The sequence below is a fragment of the Meriones unguiculatus genome, chromosome 6 (genome assembly GCF_030254825.1).
Source record: "Meriones unguiculatus strain TT.TT164.6M chromosome 6, Bangor_MerUng_6.1, whole genome shotgun sequence".
Taxonomy (NCBI): domain Eukaryota; kingdom Metazoa; phylum Chordata; class Mammalia; order Rodentia; family Muridae; genus Meriones; species Meriones unguiculatus.
The window spans coordinates 44,011,131-44,030,511 of record NC_083354.1 but is presented as its reverse complement, the minus strand read 5'-3'; the positions used below and the strand labels follow the sequence as shown (position 1 = coordinate 44,030,511).

The 19,381-nt window shown below is 39.1% G+C and overlaps 1 protein-coding gene and 1 non-coding gene across 10 annotated transcripts in view; both read right to left on the bottom strand.

Moving 5' to 3' along the window:
* Dock3 (dedicator of cytokinesis 3) overlaps window positions 1-19,381 on the bottom strand; it is a 309,055-nt gene that overhangs the window by 219,607 nt on the left and 70,067 nt on the right. For all 9 annotated transcript variants that reach the window (XM_060385341.1, XM_060385339.1, XM_060385340.1 and 6 more), the window contains exon 4: window positions 14,017-14,072. In XM_060385341.1, coding sequence (XP_060241324.1) covers window positions 14,017-14,072 — 56 coding nt within the window. The remainder of the gene's footprint in view (window positions 1-14,016; window positions 14,073-19,381) is intronic.
* On the bottom strand, window positions 10,998-11,101 carry LOC132654925 (U6 spliceosomal RNA). The gene has a single exon (XR_009592527.1). It is a non-coding gene; the product is annotated as a U6 spliceosomal RNA (small nuclear RNA).

The following is a 19,381-nucleotide window of genomic DNA, read 5'->3' as shown; positions in this document are numbered from 1 at the left end:
GAAGAAGGAGCAAAGAAGAAACAGAAAAGGAGTCTACCACAGAGGGCCTCTGAAAGACTACCCAGCAGTGTATCAAAGCAGATGCTGAGACTCATAACCAAATATTGGGCAGAAAGCAGGGAATCATATGAAAGAAGAGGGAGTTAGTAAAACCTGTAGAGGACAGGAAGTCCACAAAGAGAGCAACAGAACCAAAATATCTGGGAACAGGGGTCTTTTCTGAAACTGATACTCAAACCAAGGTCCATTCATGGAGATAACCTAGAACCCCTGCTTCAGATGTAGCCTATGGCAGCTCAGTATCTAAGTGGGTTCCTAGTAGAGAACAGGGACTGTCTCTGACATGAACTCAGTGGCTGGCTCTCTGACCACCACCTCCCCTTAGGGAGAAGCAGCCTTGCCAGGCCACAGAGAAGGACACTGTAGCCAGTCCTCATGAGATCTGATAAGCTAGGGTCAGAGGGAAGGGGAGGAGGACCTCCCCTATAAGTGGACTTAGAGAGGAACAAGGAGGGGATGAGGGAGGGAGGGTGGGATTAGGAGGAAATGAGGGAGGGGCTACAGCTGGGAAACAAAGTGAATAAAATGCAAAAAATAGTTAATTTAAAAGGAATATATTCTGATAAAGGAACTGTGTAAAGTGTGTCCATGGATACTGTTTTTGTGTGTCATTCTATATCTAAAACAGCATGGAACAAAAAACTCAATCTGCCACTAGAATTCTTAAAATAACTGTGTAACAAAACCAATTTCATTTCATTTAACACTTCTTAACTGATTGTAAGCCAAAATGATCATTCTTGGCATACCCAATTAAAAATGTATATATGTGACTATATACATATATGTTTGTGTGTATGTGTGTGTAGAGTTCAAAGAACAACTAGCAGGAGTTCATTCTCTTGTTCCACCAAGTAGGTGCCACGCCAACAGGCTTGGCAACAGTTGCCTTTACCAATTGAGCCACCACTCTGGCCCTGATCATAAATTATTATCAGTGAAAAGTTGATACTGTACCCCCCTCTCTTATGTATATGAATTCAGATGTGTGCATTTAAATATATGTGGTACTAATTACATTGAAAGTTAAAGGGACGGTAAAATAAAATAAAATTAAAAGGAAAAAAAATAAAAATGTATATATGTACATATGTGAATATAAAACCTTTTTCCTTTTAAAAATTTTTATTATTATTTATTACAATTTACTCACTTTGTATCCTGGCTGTACCTCCTCTATCTTTTCCTCCTGCCCATGTCCCTCCCCTAGTCTACTGATAGGGGAGGACTATCTGACCTGCCTATCAAGTCTCATCAGGACTGCGTAGATCCTCATTTTCTGTGGCCTAGTAAGGCTACCCTGCCAGGGGGAGATGATCAAAGAGTAGGCAACAAAGTTCATGCCAGAAACTGCTCCTGTTCCCCTTACTAGGGAACCCACATGGAGACTGAGCTGTCCACAGGCTACATCTGACTAGAGGGGTCTAGGTCCTCTTCATGCAGGGTTCTTGGTCGATTCATCAGTCTCTGCAGGACCCCCTGGGCCCAGATTTTTGGGCTCTGTTGATCTCCTAGTGGAGCTCCTGTCCCTTCCAGGTCTTTCTATATCCCCCTTCTTCTCTAAGATTCCCTGCACTCTGTCCAAAGTTTGGCTCTGAGTCTCAGCATCTGCTTCAAATACCCTGCTAGGTAGAGTCTTTCAGAGGCCCTCTGTGGTAGGCTCCTGTTCTGTTCCCTGTCTTTAACAGCTTCTGATGTCTATCCTGTTTGCCCTTCTGAATGAGGATTAAGTATCTTCCCTAGGATCCTCCTTGTTGTTTAGCTTCTTTAAAACTATAGATTTTAGTATGTTTTTCCTATAGTATATTGGCTAATATCCACTTATAAGTGAGTACCCCAGAAGCAGAAAGACACACGGCATATACTCACTTATAATTGGATACTAGACCTATAAGATAGGATAAACATAATAAAATCTGTACACCTAAAGAAGCTAAACAAGAAGAATGACGGGTGTATGATGATCAATCCTCACTTAGAAAGACAAATGGGATGGACAGTAGAAGTAGAAGAAAACAAGAAACAGGACAGGAGCTGTTTCTTTGATACTCTGATACCTAGCAGAGTATCAAAGCAGATGCTGAGACTCATGACCAAACCTTGGGCAGAGTACAGGGAATCATATGAAAGAAGGGGGAGTTAGTAAGACCTGGGAAGGACAGGAGCTCCACAAGGACAAAATATATCAGGGCACAGGGGTCTTTTCTAGACTGTTTCTCCAACCAAGGACCATGTATGGATATAACCTAGAACCCCTGCATGGAGGGAGCCCATGGCAGCTCAGTCTCCAAGTGACTTCCCTAGTAAGGGGGAACAGGGACTGTCTCTAAAATGAACTCAGTGGCTGGCTCTTTGACCTCCCTCCCCCCCTCTGTGAGGGAAAAGCAGCCTTGCTAGGCCACAGAGGAGGACAATGTAGCCAGTCCTGATGAGACCTGATAAGCTAGGATCAGATAGAAGGGAAGGAGGACCTCCTTTACCAGTGGACTTAGAGAGGGGCAGGGAGGAGATGAGGGAGGGAGGGTGGAATTGGGAGGAAATGAAGACGGAGGCTACAGCTGGGATACAAAGTAAATAAACTGTAATTAATAATAAAAATAAATTAATTAATTAAAAAAAAGAAAAATGGGGTATAAAGCTAAACAGAGAATGTAAAAACTTTAGCATAAAGGCACAAGAACCTTTCTTCCTGTGCTCTCTTCTTGTGAACAGCAGGCTTTTCCAATGTTCTTATCTTAGGCAATTTCGGATTACAGGAAAAAAATGTCATTTTAAAAGCAAGCTGTTGCTGCCTGCTCAGCTAGTTAGAGGTTTATTAAGGACATTGACTTATCTCTGTGCTTTATATGCCTAAGTACAGAGTGAAGCAGATAAGCCAAGGGAAAGGAGACAAAAGCAAAGTACAGGCAGAGCTATGATACTTGTATCCTGTCTTACCGAAGGAAAAGAAATACAAAGGACAGTAAACATGTTTTGCCTGTGTTTCAGCTACAACAGAAAGAAATCATCAAAAGCAAAAAGATATAGAAGGGCGATGAAATGGGTCAAATACACACACTTAAAAATTTTTAGATCTAAAATTATATATGTAAAAAGTTATAGATATAAAACACATTTTTGATAAAGGTTAAAGAACAAAGGAAATACCTTTAGGGGAGAAAAGACTTTAACTCATTATGTCCTACATTAAGAATTATTTTAAAATGGAAATAGAAAAAAGTGAAGACAAGACCAGAAAGCTTAAGCACATTGTAGAACGTCTGAGTAAGTCACAGTAAGACATGTAAACACACAACTTACAAGAATGACAGCATATAAATATGACTCAGTTACTTTTTTCCCAAGGCCAGGTATTACTACAAACTTAGTTGATGCACTATCTTCTCCATATATTAGGAAGAAACCTCAAAAGGAGGCAGTAGAATCCCAGACACTCCAAACAACTTTGTTTTATTTTTTTCTTTCCGATTTATTGAATATGTGTGTGTGTGTGTGTGTGTGGTGTAAATGCACAGCATATACCATGCGGGGTGCCCAAGAATGGAAAGGCTAGAGGAGGTTGTTAAGTGTCCTGTTTTCACTCTCTGCCTTGTTCTTTTGAAACGGGCCTCTCATGAAATCTATAGCTAGGCTGGCAGCCAACAGGGCCAAGCAACCCTCCTATCTCTGCCCAACACAGCACTGGGGTTACAGACTCACAGGACCACACCCAGATCTTTATTGGATGCTGGCATTTAACCTCAGGTCTTCATTCTGTTTAGCAAGCACTCTTACTCACTGAGTCAAACCTCGCAAGTAAACTCTTAAATTAAGCCTTTGGTGATTTTAACAACAAAAATAAAGCAGAGATAGTCCCCAAAGCCCCTGGTAAATACTTATAGAGACAAAAACAAGCCTAACTGATAGCCTTCGGTGGGCTACTATGTTGGCCCCAGGGAAGCTGCATAGCCCAAAATAAGCTATGGGATAGTGGCATTTAATCCAGTATCACTGACCAAACCACCAACTACTAAAATGTCTCACTACATTAATGATATACACACATCTTTCTCTTCCAAATATACAGTCTGGTTTAGAAGCTTGCTAGGTCACCTGAGAGAAGAGGAGCCATGAATCTAAAAAAAAAAAAAGGTCCAAACGAGCTGGCTTATTGGTAAAAACCGGGGGTTTTGCATGCTTGAGTAAGATCCAAGTATTGCCATAAAGTACAACTTTTCCTTTTTCCTCACGTGGCCAAGCCAATCACAATCTTGTGAGGCTACTAGGCTACTCGTGGGGTTTTGTCTCACATCCCGTCCAGACATTAAAGTCCCTCTATAACTTGAGTGGCAATGAGGTAGTATGGGACTAGGAAGAAGCTACACGATGGCTTTCACTTAAGCAACACTGGCTGTTAATCAGACATAGGTAGCTCATCCTGAAGAGGTAAAGGTGCACACAGACTAGGACAGATTCAATTGTAGATTCTGACAAAGGACAAACGGCCCCAAACAGCCTATATACTTCTGATGTTCTGATCATGGTTCTGATCTTGGCTATGAAAGTATGTCAAGGCTTGATATAGTCAGCTGAAAACAAAAAAAAAAACCCTCTATTTCTGAAACCTCACTAGCCACAGAACCAGTTAGCATAGGTATTGGGTACCGATTATCTGAGGTACTGACTATTTCCCCTTACCAGGACTACAGACTCAAGAACAATCTAGTACTGTATAACTGAGTATGTTAGTAGGAAATGTATCATAGACAATAATCTATGTCTAAGACCTATGCTACCTATCACACACACACACACACACACACACACACACACACACACACACCCCACAGGAAAATAATTGAAAGACATAGGACAATGCAAGGTATGAGAAATTTAAGACAAGACAATGGAGCCTCAAAAAAGGAAACAAACAAATCTTGAAAATGAAAAATCCAAAGTAACAAAAAACACACAGCTGAATTTCTCTACACTGACAAAAAGATACATACATATACCTGTGTGTGTCCTTTGTATATATACAATATATGTATGTTTTGTGGGTGCATTCATGCCAGCGAATGCAGGCAAGTATGTACCTTGGTACATATTTGGAGATCAGAAGACAGCCTGGGGTGTCAGTATTCACCTTCCCCCTCCAAGTTTGATGTAAGATCTCTCTGAGGTTTTCTGGCCATTTGATGGCTAATCTTGTGGCGAACTTGACTACATCTTCAGTCAACTAAAAACCCAAGTAGCTGGGTATGCATGTGAAAGGCTTTCTTTATTGGATCATTTGAGATGAAAAAACTCAACCTAAATGAATAACACTTTCTAGTGGCAGCCCACATAAAAGGACATGGAAGAAAGAAGCTTTTGATTTTTTGCCTGCTTGTCCTCACTCTTTCTGGCAAGTTCATCTATCTTGTTGCTATGGTATTTCTTTACTTATATCAGAATATGCTTCTTCAGAATTACAACACAGACTGAAAACCAGAAGGTCCACTGGAATTCCCCAGGACTCCTGCACTAGATTGGGACTGCTGAGATATACAGTCTTTTGTTTCTTTGACTGATTTTTTTTTCCTGAGATAAGGTGTTTCTGTGTAGCCCTGGCTGTCCTGGAACTCGCTATATAGACCAGGCTGGCCTCAAACTCAGAGATCCACCTACTTCTGCCTCCCAAGTGCTGGGATTAAAGGCATGTGCCACCTTTAATTGATAGAGGCCTTCATCAACACTCAGTCTTATGGACTGAACAACTACCAGATTCTTTGCCTTTCCCATAGGAAACAGCCATTGTTGGACTACTGGAACACAGACGGTATGACACTTTTTCACTGAATCAATTTTACTCCTTTAGAAAACCCTAACGAATACATATTGTGTATACAGGCTATCTGACCCATATGCTTCCAGTGAGTCTCCTGTATCTACCTCTCATCATAGAGACACTAGGATTACAGTGATGATGTACTGTATTTCCAGTACATACTGGTGATGTATTTCCAGACTGTACATGAGTTCTGATTCCTGAACTCAGGTCCTCATGTTTGTATAATAAGTGTTTTTTCCCACTATCTTCCTCAGCCTAGATATATTTCCATTTTGATAATTTTGTTGCATTAAATTTATATAATTCCACAAGTTATACAAAATATGAAATTATAATGCTCAGAAGCTCTTATACACAATGACTGCTCTTCAAGACCAAACAAAAACCCAAGCTTCTTGTGAAAAATACGTTGTTTCAGAAAAAAAAAATGTTGTTTAAAATTAGTTCCTTGTTAGCACCTACTGCATTTAAAAGCCTTTCTCTGGCAAAGCAACATAATCCATTAAAGGCATATTAATACCAAAAAGAATCCAGCTGTGCCATAGGGGCATAAAGATTGTTTAGAGATTAAGATGTCTGAGAATCAACCAGTGAAGGAAGAAGTTTTCTTTTAATTATGTAAAAATACATCCTTTTAAAAAATTGTCATAAATTTCTTCTTACCAGGAGTTTCAACCAAAAACTGACACATCATAAGAGACCAGGTTGGGAATGCAAACTTGTACAACCACTTTGGAAATCAATCTGGCGCTTTCTCAGACAATTAGGAATAGTGATTCCTCAAGATCCAGCTATCCCACTCCTAGGCATATATCCAAAAGATGCTCAAGTACACAACAAGGACATTTACTCAACCATGTTTGTAGCAGCTTTATTCGTAATAGCCAGAACCTGGAAACAATCCAGATGTCTCTCAGTTGAGGAATGGATACAGAAATTGTGGTACTTTATACACTGGAATACTATTCAGCAATTAAAAACAAGGAAATCATGAAATTTGCAGGCAAATGGTGGGACCTAGAAACCATCATCCTGAGTGAGGTATCCCAAAAGCAGAAAGATACACAATGTATATACTAACTTATATAGACCTATAAGACAGGATAAATATACTGAAATCTATATACCTAAAGAAGATAAGCAGGAAAGAGGACCCAGGGTAAGATGATCAATCCTCACATAGAAAGACAAATGGGATGGACATTGGATGTAGGAGAAAACAAGTATCAGGACAGGAGTCTACCACAGAGGGCCTCTGAAAGACTCTACCTAGCAGTGTATCAAAGCAGATATTAAGACTCAAAACCAAACCCTGGGCAGAGTGCAGGGAATCATACGAAAGAAGGGGAGTTAGTAAGACCTGGAGAGGACAGGAGCTCCACAAGGACCAAATATATCAGGGCACAGGGGTCTTTCATGAGACTGTTTCTCCAACCAAGGACCATGTATGGATATAACCTAGAACCCCTGCTCAGATATAGCCCATGGTAGCTCAGTATCCAAGCGGGTTCTCTATTAAGGGGAACAGGGACTATTTCTGACATGAACTCAATGGCTGGCTCTTTGATACCCCCCCTCCGAGGGAGGAGCAGTCTTGCTATGGTCAGATGGAAGGGGAGGAGGTCCTCCCCTATCTGTGGACTTGGAAAGGGGCAGGGAGGAGATGAGGGGAGGGAGGGAATGAGGGAGGGAGCTATGGCTGGGATACAAAGTAAATAACCTGTGATTAATATAAAAAAATGTAAATAAACAGATTTAAGAAGTACGTTAAAAGAGAGAGAGAGAGACCAGGTGAAGCTGACACAATATACAGAATAAACATTTTGCAAACTGTCAGGTCTCCCAACTATTCTCAAAACCTATTTACGTTTCAGATGTCATTTGTGCTTCCACACATCTCTCTTCCCCATCCCCCATGCTCCTTTAAAAAGCCATTTATTTTTCTAGAAGTGCTTCTATGCCCCTTTTCTCTATTAAAATATTATGATGAGCTCTCAAATATCATTGCTGCTTTGGGTATTCATTTCTTCTATGAAGCTCTTGTGCACATAAAATTAAAAACAAGCCTGTATGTTTTGTCTTCTGTTAAAAAAAAACAAAAACAAAAACAAAAACATAAACATACAATTCAGTTGGAAGCTTCGAATACATTCCTCTTAATATAGACCAAACTCAAATACATTAAGAAAGACCCAGGTAGTGGTAGCACACACCTTCGATCCCAGCACTCAGGAGGCAGAGGCAGGCGGATCTCTCTGAGTTTGAGAGCAGCCTGTTCTACAGAGCTAGTTCCCCAAACTTTTGTCACTGACATCACAATTAATGTCATATATCTGCTGATAAATTTTGCAACTACAGTTATTCTTATTTGTACTTTATTTTAATATTGAAATTACAAGTGATTTATATACTACCTTGCTAATATTCATGTCTTCATGTTCCTATTTTTGCCTTCGTTGATGAATTCTACACTTTCATTTTCCTTTATGCCACATAGCAAGCATCCTTTCTCCTCCAACTTAAAGATCTCATTCCTTACATTTCTTGCTAGACATGTCTACTTGTGATAAATTACCTCTGCTACTGTTTGTATGGGAAAAAAAATCTTTCTCTTCATATTTAAAGGGTCATTTTATTAGACACAACATTTTTGCTAGATGGTTTGTTCCTATGGTATGTTGTTCTACTCTGAAAAGACTGTACTGAGAAATATGCTATATATCTTTTTTTTTAATATTTTTAATTTTTATAATTTACTCACTTTAGGGCTGGAGAGAGGCTCAACTGTTAAGAGCACTGTCTGCTCTTCCAGAGTTCCTAATTTCAATTCCCAGCAACCACATGGTAACTCACAACCATCTATACTGGGATGATGCCCTCCTCTGGCCTGCAGATGTACATGAAGATAGAGCACTCATATACATAAAAAAATATATCTTAAAACATTATTTACCTTATTATTATTTTATTCAATTTGTATCCCAGCTGTAGCCCCCTTCCTTATCTCCTCCCAATCCCATCCTCCCTCCCACTTCTCCCCCTATGCCCCATCCCTAGTCCACTGATAGGGGAGGTACTTCTTCCCTTCTATCTGACCCTAGCCTATCAGGTCTCATCAGCACTGGTTGCATTGTCTTCTCTGTGGCCTGGCCAGGCTGCACCCCCCAGAGGGAGGTGATCAGAGAGCCTGCCAGGGACAGCCTCTGCTCCCCTTACTAGGGAACCCACTTGGAGACTAAGCTGCCATGGGCTACATCTGAGCAGGGGTTTTAGGTCCTCTCCATGCATGGTCCTTGGTTGGGGTATCAGTCTCTGCAGGGCCCTTAGGGACCGGTTTTTTGTTTGTTTGTTTGGTTAGTTGGTTGGTTTTGTTTTTGTTTGTTTTTCTTTTGGCTCTGTTGGTTTCCTTTTGTAGCTCCTGTCCCCTTCAGGTCTTTCTATCTCTCCCTTCTTTGATCAAATTCCATGCCCTCTGCCCAAAGTTTGGCTATGAGTCTCAGTCTCTACTTTGAAACCCTGCTGGGTAGAGTCTTTCAGAGGCCCTCTGCGGTAGGCTCCTGTTCAGAGAATTCTCAATAGAGGAATATCAAATGGCAGAGAAACACTTAAAGAAATGTTCAAAGTCCTTAGTCATCAGGGAGATGCACTTACATCCATCAGAATGGCAAAAATCAAAACCAAAAACTCAAGTGACAACACATGTTAGAGAAGACATAGAAAAAGGGAAACCCTCCTCCATTGCTGGTGGGAATGTAAACTTGTACAACCACTTTGGAAATCAATCTGGTGCTTTCTCAGAAAATTAGAAACTAGTACTACCTCAAGATCCAGCTATCCCACTCCTAGGCATATATCCAAAATATGCTCAAGTATACAACAAGGACATCTGCTCAACCATGTTCATAGCAGCTCTATTCATAACAGCCAGAATCTGGAAACAACCTAGATGTCCCTCAACAGAGGAATGGATACAGAAATTGTGGTACAATTTAAACAATGAAATACTACTCAGCTATTAAAAACAAAATGATGAAATTTGGAGGCAAATGGTGGGAACTAGAAAAGATCATCCTGAGTGAGGTAAACCAGAAGCAGAAAGACACACACAGTATATACTCACTCATAAGTGGTTATTAGACATAAAATTAAGGATAAACATCCCAAAATCTATACTCCTAAAGAGCTAAACAACAAGGAAGACCCTAGGGAAGATGCTCAATCCTCATTCAGAAGGGAAAATGCAATAGACATTGGAAGCAGGAGAAGACGGAATTTATTCACTTTATATCCCCATTGTAGCCCCATTCCTTGTCTCCCCCCATCCCAACCTCTGTCCCTCTTCCCGCCTTTTCCCCTCCCCTACTCTACATAAAGTAGGAGCCCTCTTCCCCTACCATCTGACTCTAGCCTATCAAGTCTTATCAGGTCCACCTGGAGCCTAGTCCTCTGTGGCCTGACAAATCTGCCCCACCAGTAGGAAGTGAACAAGGAGTAAACAACAGAGTCCATGTCAGAGACAGTCCCTGCTCCCCTTACTAGAGAACCCACATGGAGACTGAGCTGCCCGTGGGCTACATCTGAGCAAGGGGCCTAGGTCCTCCCCAAGCATAGTCCTTGGTTGATGCATCAGTCTCTGCAGGGACTCCTGGGTCCAGATTTGTTGGCTTTATTGGTCTCTTTGTGGAGCTCCTGACCCCTCCGGGCCCTTCTATCCCTCCAGTCTTCCATAAGACCCCCAGTGCTCTGCCCAAAGTTTGGCTGTGAGTCTCTGCATCTGCTTTGATCCCCTGCTGGGTGGAGTTTTTCAGAGAACATCTATGGTAAGCTCCCATCCTGTTTCCTCTCTTCAACTGCTTCCAGTATTTGCCCTTCTGAATGAGAATTAAGCATCCTCCTTAAAGTCCTCCTTGTTGTTTAGCTTCTTTAGGTCAGTGGATTTTAGTATGGTTATCCTGTATTCATTGTTTCAAAAGTGGCTGTTGACCATTTTGTTCTTCCTAGGGCCCTGAATCATCTTAACTGGATTCTGAACCACTCATAATAAATACATTACTGTATATATGACTGTTAAATCAGTGTTCTGTAAAGGATGAGGGGTGAGATTTCCTAGCACACCTTTTATATTTTTTAATATGAACACTTCATGCATTTGTGTGTCATCCTTGCACAGTGGCCATGTTAATTTTTGTACTGCTCCAATTTTACTATGTGTGCTGCCAAAGTGAGCATTTATTCCACCATCTTGCTGATGCCAAGAAAGACTACCATTGTCTTCCTACGCTCTGTTCTACCATATGATGACAAAATGAAATTTTCTGAGAAAAAAAAAAAAAAAGCAAAGTAAACATGAAGTGCTTCCTATGTGCATCTGCTCCTCCATGGATCAGAACCTTTAAAATCCTGTGTGCCCATTGTTCTCCAGTGCCTGCAGAGAGTTTGTTTGTTTTGTACTTTATCTGAGTTTTAGAACTTCTGTTCTGGTCGATGACCCTGCTAGGCATCTAGATGCAACAGTTAGTTTTAGGTAGCTTTCTAAGGTTCATGTCCAAAGGCCTCTGCTGCCGTGCTCCCACAGAGAAAGAGCACATCCAACAAGTGTGTCTGACAGGAGTAACGCTCTGCTACAGCTCCTCTGCTTTCCCTGAGGCAGAAAGAACTCAGGTGTGTGCTCTTCTACTACCACATTGTCTCTCAAGTCTTCACAGTTATTTCTTTTAAGGCACATGGTTCCTGAATTCAAGGTGAGTCACTTATCATGAGGAAGAATCGTCTTGCTGATATTTCCTGAGACACTCTATTTCTCCATCACTACATATAAGTCAGTCCTTCCACTCACTCCATGGTGCTTCTGTCAAAGATCATAGTGCTACAGATCAAGAATAACACTGTTATGTTTTGCTATATGCCATTTCAACTCAGAAAATGTTTTTGTAACTTTTGAGGTTTATACCTTCCCTATTGTAAGTCTAGATACACCCTTTTCCTCATACAACTTCTATAGTGTTTATACTTTTGAAAGTTCTTATTTAAAAATTTGAAGTGGCAGATTATGTCTTGCAAAGATTCTGTAATGTAGGATATCCACGTTTACAGACATACACACTTAGTGTGTGTTCATTTTATAAAAAGGAAAGAGGCAAGAATAAGAAATACGTCAGGGATTGTGGATGTGGCTCAGTGGTAGACTGCTCACTTGTCACATACAGGGCTGTGTTTACTTCCCACCACACACCCACACACAAAGGGGGAAATAAATAATTGTTTTAATAGTATTTTAATATTATCATACTGTTGCAATTTTTACAATTCTCCAATACCAAACTTTACCTTGGAAGTCAGATCAGTGATTTACTAGTAATTACTACTTCCAAACTAACCTTCTGAGAACTGAGGTTAAGGCTGAGCACGTGAACTTTGTTACACAACCTCCTTTGCCAGCTGCAGTTATTAGAATAATATCAAGAAGAAAAAAAAAAGGATGTGTTCCTTACTGTTCCTATAAACAATTCTCTACCGATGAAAATTGGCTTTAGCATCCAGGTTTCTTTTAACAGCAACAGAGTGTGCCCTTATTACCACATTGTTCATAAGCAGCACCAGCAGCCCTGCCATCCCCTTTCTCAAATACTTGTGCTCTAGCGGCTCCAGACCCATGCCCCCCACTTCCGAGGATCTGGTCTCCCCACCCTACTGTACTCTGACATTTGAGTAGACTGATATCTGTTGTTGTCATTATTTGGTTGATATCAGTATTTCCTCTTTCGGTTTGCACCCTTTAAACATGAGCACAAACAGTGTCCTATATTAAATTCCACTTCATAATTTTATGTTTTTATGACTATGGTACTCTGATTATTATTCACTCTCCAGTCAAAAGCTTTCTTAGTAGAAATTAAGTAGCACTTGAATTTTACATTTTAAGATAAATTTTGAAGAATTAAATACAAAATAGGACATTACAATAACAATAACCTTAAAAAGCACTCTCCACATGTAAAACAACAATGGTAACATTTGGTATATTTATATCTCATCTCTTTTTTATGAGGATTGCTTTTGATTTTCTTTGTTGTTGTAGTATAAATATCTCTTTAATATGTTATTTTAATTTTTTATTTTATTTAAATGGATTTTTTACTCACATAATATATCCTGGTTACAGTTTCCCCTCCCTCTGTTCCTCCCAACCAGATCCATACCCTTTCTGTTCTATCTTTCATTTAAAAACAAACAGGTTTTTGAGAAATAATAATAAAACATAATAAGATAAAACAAAATACATCAGAATCACGAAAAACAAACAGAAGAAAAAGAGTTCAAGTTAGGCACAAAAATTAGAGACTACTCATTCATACACTCAGGAATCCCATAAAAACACTAAACTATGGTAACACATGCCTTTAATCCTAGCACTCGAGAAGCAGAGGCAGGCAAGTCTCTATGAGAACAGCCTGATTTAGACAGTGAGACCCTGTCTAAAAAACAAACAAACAAACAAACAAATGAACAAAACAAACAAAACAAAAATGTTTTTGTTTTTCAAATGTGTGCTTTAAAGTATCTATTTTGCATACATAATGTTTTCTATCCATAAGGTACACTTTTAAACTATTTTTTAAAGATATATTTATTTATTATGTATACAATGTGTGTTTGCATGTACACCTGCACGCCAGAAGAGGGCACCAGATCTCATTACAGATAGTTGTGAGCCACCGTGTGGTTGCTGGGAATGGAACTCAGGACCTGTGGAAGAGCAGCCAGCACTCTTAACCTCTGAGCCATCTCTCCAGCCCCACCTTTAAACTTTTTTAATCTCTACCTACAAAGAAAGGATTTTAAAGTTTCCTTCACTCTGACATGCAACAATAAAACGACAAACTTGTCTCTAATACCTAATCTATAAATAATTATTCTTAGTATCCTTGTATTATAAAAACACTACATGCATGCCTGCTTTGACAAAACTGCAGCTAAGGGTATTTACCCAGAATATGGTTTAAAATATTTAGAACTCAGGATTCTATATAATAATAAACACATATTTTTAAAAACTTGTCAATGATACATTTTAAACTATGAACCAAGTCAGACTTCCTCTGTAACCTTTAATAATCATAAGTTAACTTATGGTAATTACTCACCCCCTATTACTGACAATTGCCTTTTTCAAATGAATATAATTCGCAGGAAAGATCCCCTGTAAAACAAACAAAAATCCAGTTAATAAAATATAAATTGTGATTAACATGTCATATACATTAAAAGAGAACGGAAATGCAGTAGATATTCTATTAAAACAACCACTTTGCAGATCAAGAATACAGAATTGAACAAAGAGCATTAGGTTGGGATTTTACAGTCATGTATAACTAACCTGTATCCTCAAAAGAAAAAAACACTGACAGCCTTGAACACTTCATAAATAAAATAATAAACATTACAATGTAATTACAGAGTAGGAATAGTCTATCAGATGACTCACCAACTACAGTGTTGTGTACAGGCCATTTGTGTCCAAAACCCACATCATCATCTCATCATGGTAACAGTTATCCAGCTTTGAGTGTGAGAAACAAGTTTTAGACTCTTGCTAATATTTAAGAATGCATCAATTTGGGAGATTTTATAAATATTTCTTTTCTTTTCAAACTATTTTCACTTAGTAAGAAATATATTTTTACTTTTTGTTTTTGTTTTTTTTTGTTTGCCCAAGACAGGGTTTCCCTGTGTAGCCCTAGCTGTCCTGGAATCACTCTGTAGACCAGGCTGGCCTCAAACTCACAGCAATCTGCCTGTCTCTGCCTCCCAAGTGCTGGGATTACAAGTATGTGCCAACGTGCCTGATTTATATTTTCACTTTTTAAATTACATTTTAATTAAGTGTGTGTGTGTGTGTGTGTGTGTGTGTGTGTGTGTGCGCGCGCTGCACGTGTGGAGGTCAGAGGCCATCTTGTGGGCGTTCCTTCTCTCCTCCTACCATGTGAGTACTGAGGCTTTAATTCAGGTGGTCAGTCTTAGTGACAGGTGTCCTTACCAACTGAGTTACCTTAACAATCCAAAAAGATATTCTTTCTTATCATTTATTACAATTTATTCAAGCTGTATCCCAGCTGTGTTCCTCTCCCTCATCTCCTCCCAACCCCACCCTCCCTCCCAAGACATTCTTTTTAAGAAACCCATTTCAGTTTTCCAGTCATTTCACTTTCCCTTAATACATGCAAATTCCTTGAAATAAAATATAATGGCCTAAATACTTTTTTATCCTTTAACCCAGGGTATGATAAATTATAGTCTCCTAATAATATATAATACATATGATGCTGTCAGCAACTGAACTACAGTAATTCATTTTATAAAATGGCTCATAACAAAAGATAATCTGTACACTGACAAGGAATATTATTCTAAGAGAATATATAGACTCTGAATGTGCAACTGCACACAGAAGTAATGAAATAAAACTCTCACACGTGATAAAATGCCCTCCAAGAAAAGCTAGGTAGAAAAGGTAAAGAAGCAACTACATGCTAATAAAGGGAATAATTTATCAGGATGTTATAATTATTGCAAAAAAATTCCAATAAGTGTAAGAGCTTCCCAATAGCATGAAATAAACACAAAAGCACATTAAAGGACAATGACAGCGGGATGCTTCAGTGCCTCGCTATGAGCTTTAGCTAGGTCTTCACCACTCAACCAATAAAGAACCTTCAGGATTAAATAATCATACAATCCGTTAATCGGACTTAGCAGATATAAACAAAAATTTCCATCTAACAGATAAAAAGTTCACATTCCTCTCAGCGGCCTAGAGAACCTTCTCAAAAGTGATCCCAGGATAGACCTTCAAGCATGTCTAAACAAGCAGGAGGCGTCTGGCAAGCTGCTGGGTTGGCAGGACGACAGATGAAAGGAAGACTCTGCCTTTGAGGAGGAAAACGGAAGAAATTGGAAGAGAGGCAGAAAGTAGACAGGGTAAAAGAAATATCCTTTTTTTTTTTTTTTCCCTAAAGAATTACAGTGTATGCCAGGCATCGTGGCACTTGGCTTTAATCACATTTGGGAAGCAGGGGCAGGCAGATCTCTATGAGTTCTAGGCCAGCCTGATCTGCACAGTGAGTTTCAAGACAGCCATAGATACAACAGTGAGACTGCGTTTCGAAACAGAAACAGGATAAAACAAACAACTTGCACCCGAAAAACAATCACGTCATGTATATGGATTTAGGATGGCATATATTTATGGGTTTAGGAGGAGTAGAATCCTTACACTGAATCCGTGGATCTTCTTAAAAGATCTTGTCATAAGAGTTCACCACTGAAAACACTCACAAGGCAATGGCAATTGGAAGACACAGTTGAGGCCCCAAGGATAGTTGATAAAGTTGAAGATTTTATTTACTAAGAATGAAGAATTGAAATGGGCTAGAAAATTCCAACTATGGGTCTTCACACCTTTGTAAATTCTGAAATTTTGTTATTTTCTGTGGAAACCTTACATTGTAACTGTTTTTTACAGTAATATCCTGACAGCTAGACATTCTGTTCAGTGTCCAAGTGGGCTCCCTTGTAAGGGGTACAGGTGCTGTCTCTGACATGAACTCAGTGGCAGGCTCTCTGATCACCTCCCCTTTTTTGGGGGGCAGGGGTTAGCCTTGCCAGGCCACATAGGAAAATGATGCAGCCAGCCTTGATGAGACCTGATAAGCTAGGGTCAGATAGAAGGGGACTAGGGAGAGGGCATAGAGGGAGAAGACGAGGGTGGGTGGAACTGGGAGGAGACAAGGGAGGGGGCTACAGTGGGGATACAAAGTGAATAAATTGTAATAAATAAGTATATAAATAAAATTAAATTTAAAGAAGAGGTCCTTCATTTTAGATTCATAACTCAAGTCCTTAGTTGCCTGCCTTATCTGAATTCACCATAGTTGAATTGCTTACTGGGTTTTGATGACTATACACAAATTAGAGTACTGCAAACCCTATGGTGCCATCTATAAAGGAGAAACAGTCTTTATGCTTTAGGTAGATTTGTGCATGACGAGTTATATACTATAGGTGCATAACATGTGACATCTGAATGTCCTTTAACTTTTTGAAAGCTGAGGCTTGCACTCTATATATCTGAAGTTCTTAGACAACAGTGGCCTGAGACGTTATTAGAGACAGTGACTGGTTTGTTTCTTTTAAGAAACCACACTTCTGCAAGAATGTTTATGTCTTAATGGAGCATTTCTTTTAATTTTTTTTTTCAAGACAGGGTTTCTCTGTGTAGCCTTGGCTGTCCTGGACTTGCTTTGTAGACCAGGGAGGGCTCGAACTCACAAAGATCCACCTGGCTCTGCCTCCCCAAGTGCTGGGATTATAGGTGAGCACCACCGTGTGGCTTAATACTATTTTCTAAACAGCAGGGTTGCTATTTTTCTGAAAGAAAGTCACTTTATTATCATTCTTCACTAAATTCCTTACTTAAACGCAACTCAAGAAAAAAAAAAAGAAGTGTTTTAAAGAAAGTAAAAGTTCATCCTCTTTGCCTTTCGGGATGTGGACTGATCATTTTAGTCAGGCTCCTCTCTCTTGATTAGTTATTTTAGATGTACAGATTTTAATAGGTTTATCCTATGTTATATGTCTATATGAGTGAGTATATACCATTTAGGCTTCACCTCCCCCTGAGGGGGGAGCAGCCTTACCAGGCCACAGATGATGACAATGCAGCCACTCCTGATGTGATCTGATAGACTCAGATCAGAAGGAAGGAGAGGAGGACCTCCCTTATCAGTGGACTTGGGGAGGGGCATGGGCAAAGAAGGGGGGAGAGGGTGATACCAAGACGGATGGAGGGAGGGGCTTATGGGGAATACAAAGTGAATAAAGTGTAATTAATAAAATTAAATTAAATTAAAAAAGAAAGTAAAAGTTTTATATTAGTTTTTCTGTACTGAGTTAAAAAATTAAAAAATTTTGATGCTTATATTTGTTAAGTTCTGGTAGGCCTCATCTTCCTTGATGATATTAAAGCTCAAAATAAATGCTTTCAGTAGCAGAAATGGCTGTGCTTACAAAGCTGATGTCAGGACAAGTATTCCAACCAGTGTTTTACTGACATATCTGAAAATACTTGCATTGTGGAAATGCACACATGATTACACATATAGTTTTAATCAAGTATACTATAAAAACTTTCATAATTCAAAATATGGAGGCTTTGTGTATATTTAGCTTATTGCATTAAATTATTATGCTTACTTTATAATAAAGATTAAAGTTGTATTTAAAGAGGTCACTGAATATTACTCTGTGAAACTCACTGGTGCTTCTTAACATCTCTAGATTGGTACTTTGGAAAACACAACTTGTTTACTGAGACAGGAATAAAGAACAAAGACTTTAATGGAAAAAAAATGCTTTATCAAATACAAAAATAATCCAAATAATTTCTTGTATATTATCAGACTACAGTGAAATAAAGCTAGAAATCACCTGCGATAGAAACTACACAAACACTTAAGACAACAAACTTGACTGAACATTCAGTCACTAAGAAATTAAGAAGGGAACTAAAAAATTTCTAGAATCCTTTCTGATCTGCTTTCTGCAGTGGAGCCTCCACCAAGATTTTTGTGAAGACCCTTACAGGGCACACCATCACACTCGAGGTTGAACCTTGGACACTATAGAACATGAAAAGGCCAAGATCCAAGATAAGGAAGGAATTCCTCATGAGGCAGATCTCTGCTGGTAAGCAGCTGAAAGACGGCCGCACTTTGTCTACAACATTCGAAAGGAGTCCACCTTCATCTCGTGTAGAGACTTTGTGGTGCTAAGAAAGGACGACGTCTTACACCACTCCCAAGAAGAATAAGCACAAGAGGAAGAAGGTTACATTGGTTCTGCTGAAATACTAAAAGGGGGATGAAAATGGCGAATTACTCAACTACATCGGGAGTGTTCTTTAGATAAATGTGGTGCTGGAGTTTTCACAGCTAGCCACTTTGACAGACATTACTGTGGCAAGTGTTGTGTGGCTTACTGCTTCAACAAAACAGAAGACAAGCAGTTGCATATGAGTTAATAAAAAGAAGGAACTGAAGAAAAATTCTAGGATCAAATTAAAATATGAGAGCAAAACTTCCCAGAACCTTTGGAATATAGCAAGGTGAATCATATCTGTAAGTGCTTACATTAAAAAAAAAAATCAGTGAACTCTCAAATAAATAATTTAATGCTATACCTCAAAGATGTAGAGAAACAAGAAGCCAAACCCAAATGCACTAGACTTCAAGAAATAATGTATATATTTTGTTTATATGTAATATAAACAGCAGTGCAAGAATTAATGAAATCCAGGTTAAATGAACAATACATAAAATCCATCAAAGAGTTGATCTTTTAAAAATAAACAACTGTTTTGGCCAAGCTAAGAAAGAGAGAAAGCCAAATTAATAAAATTAGGTATGAAAAGGGTATTTTACAAGAGACTTCAATAAAATCCATTGGATTATG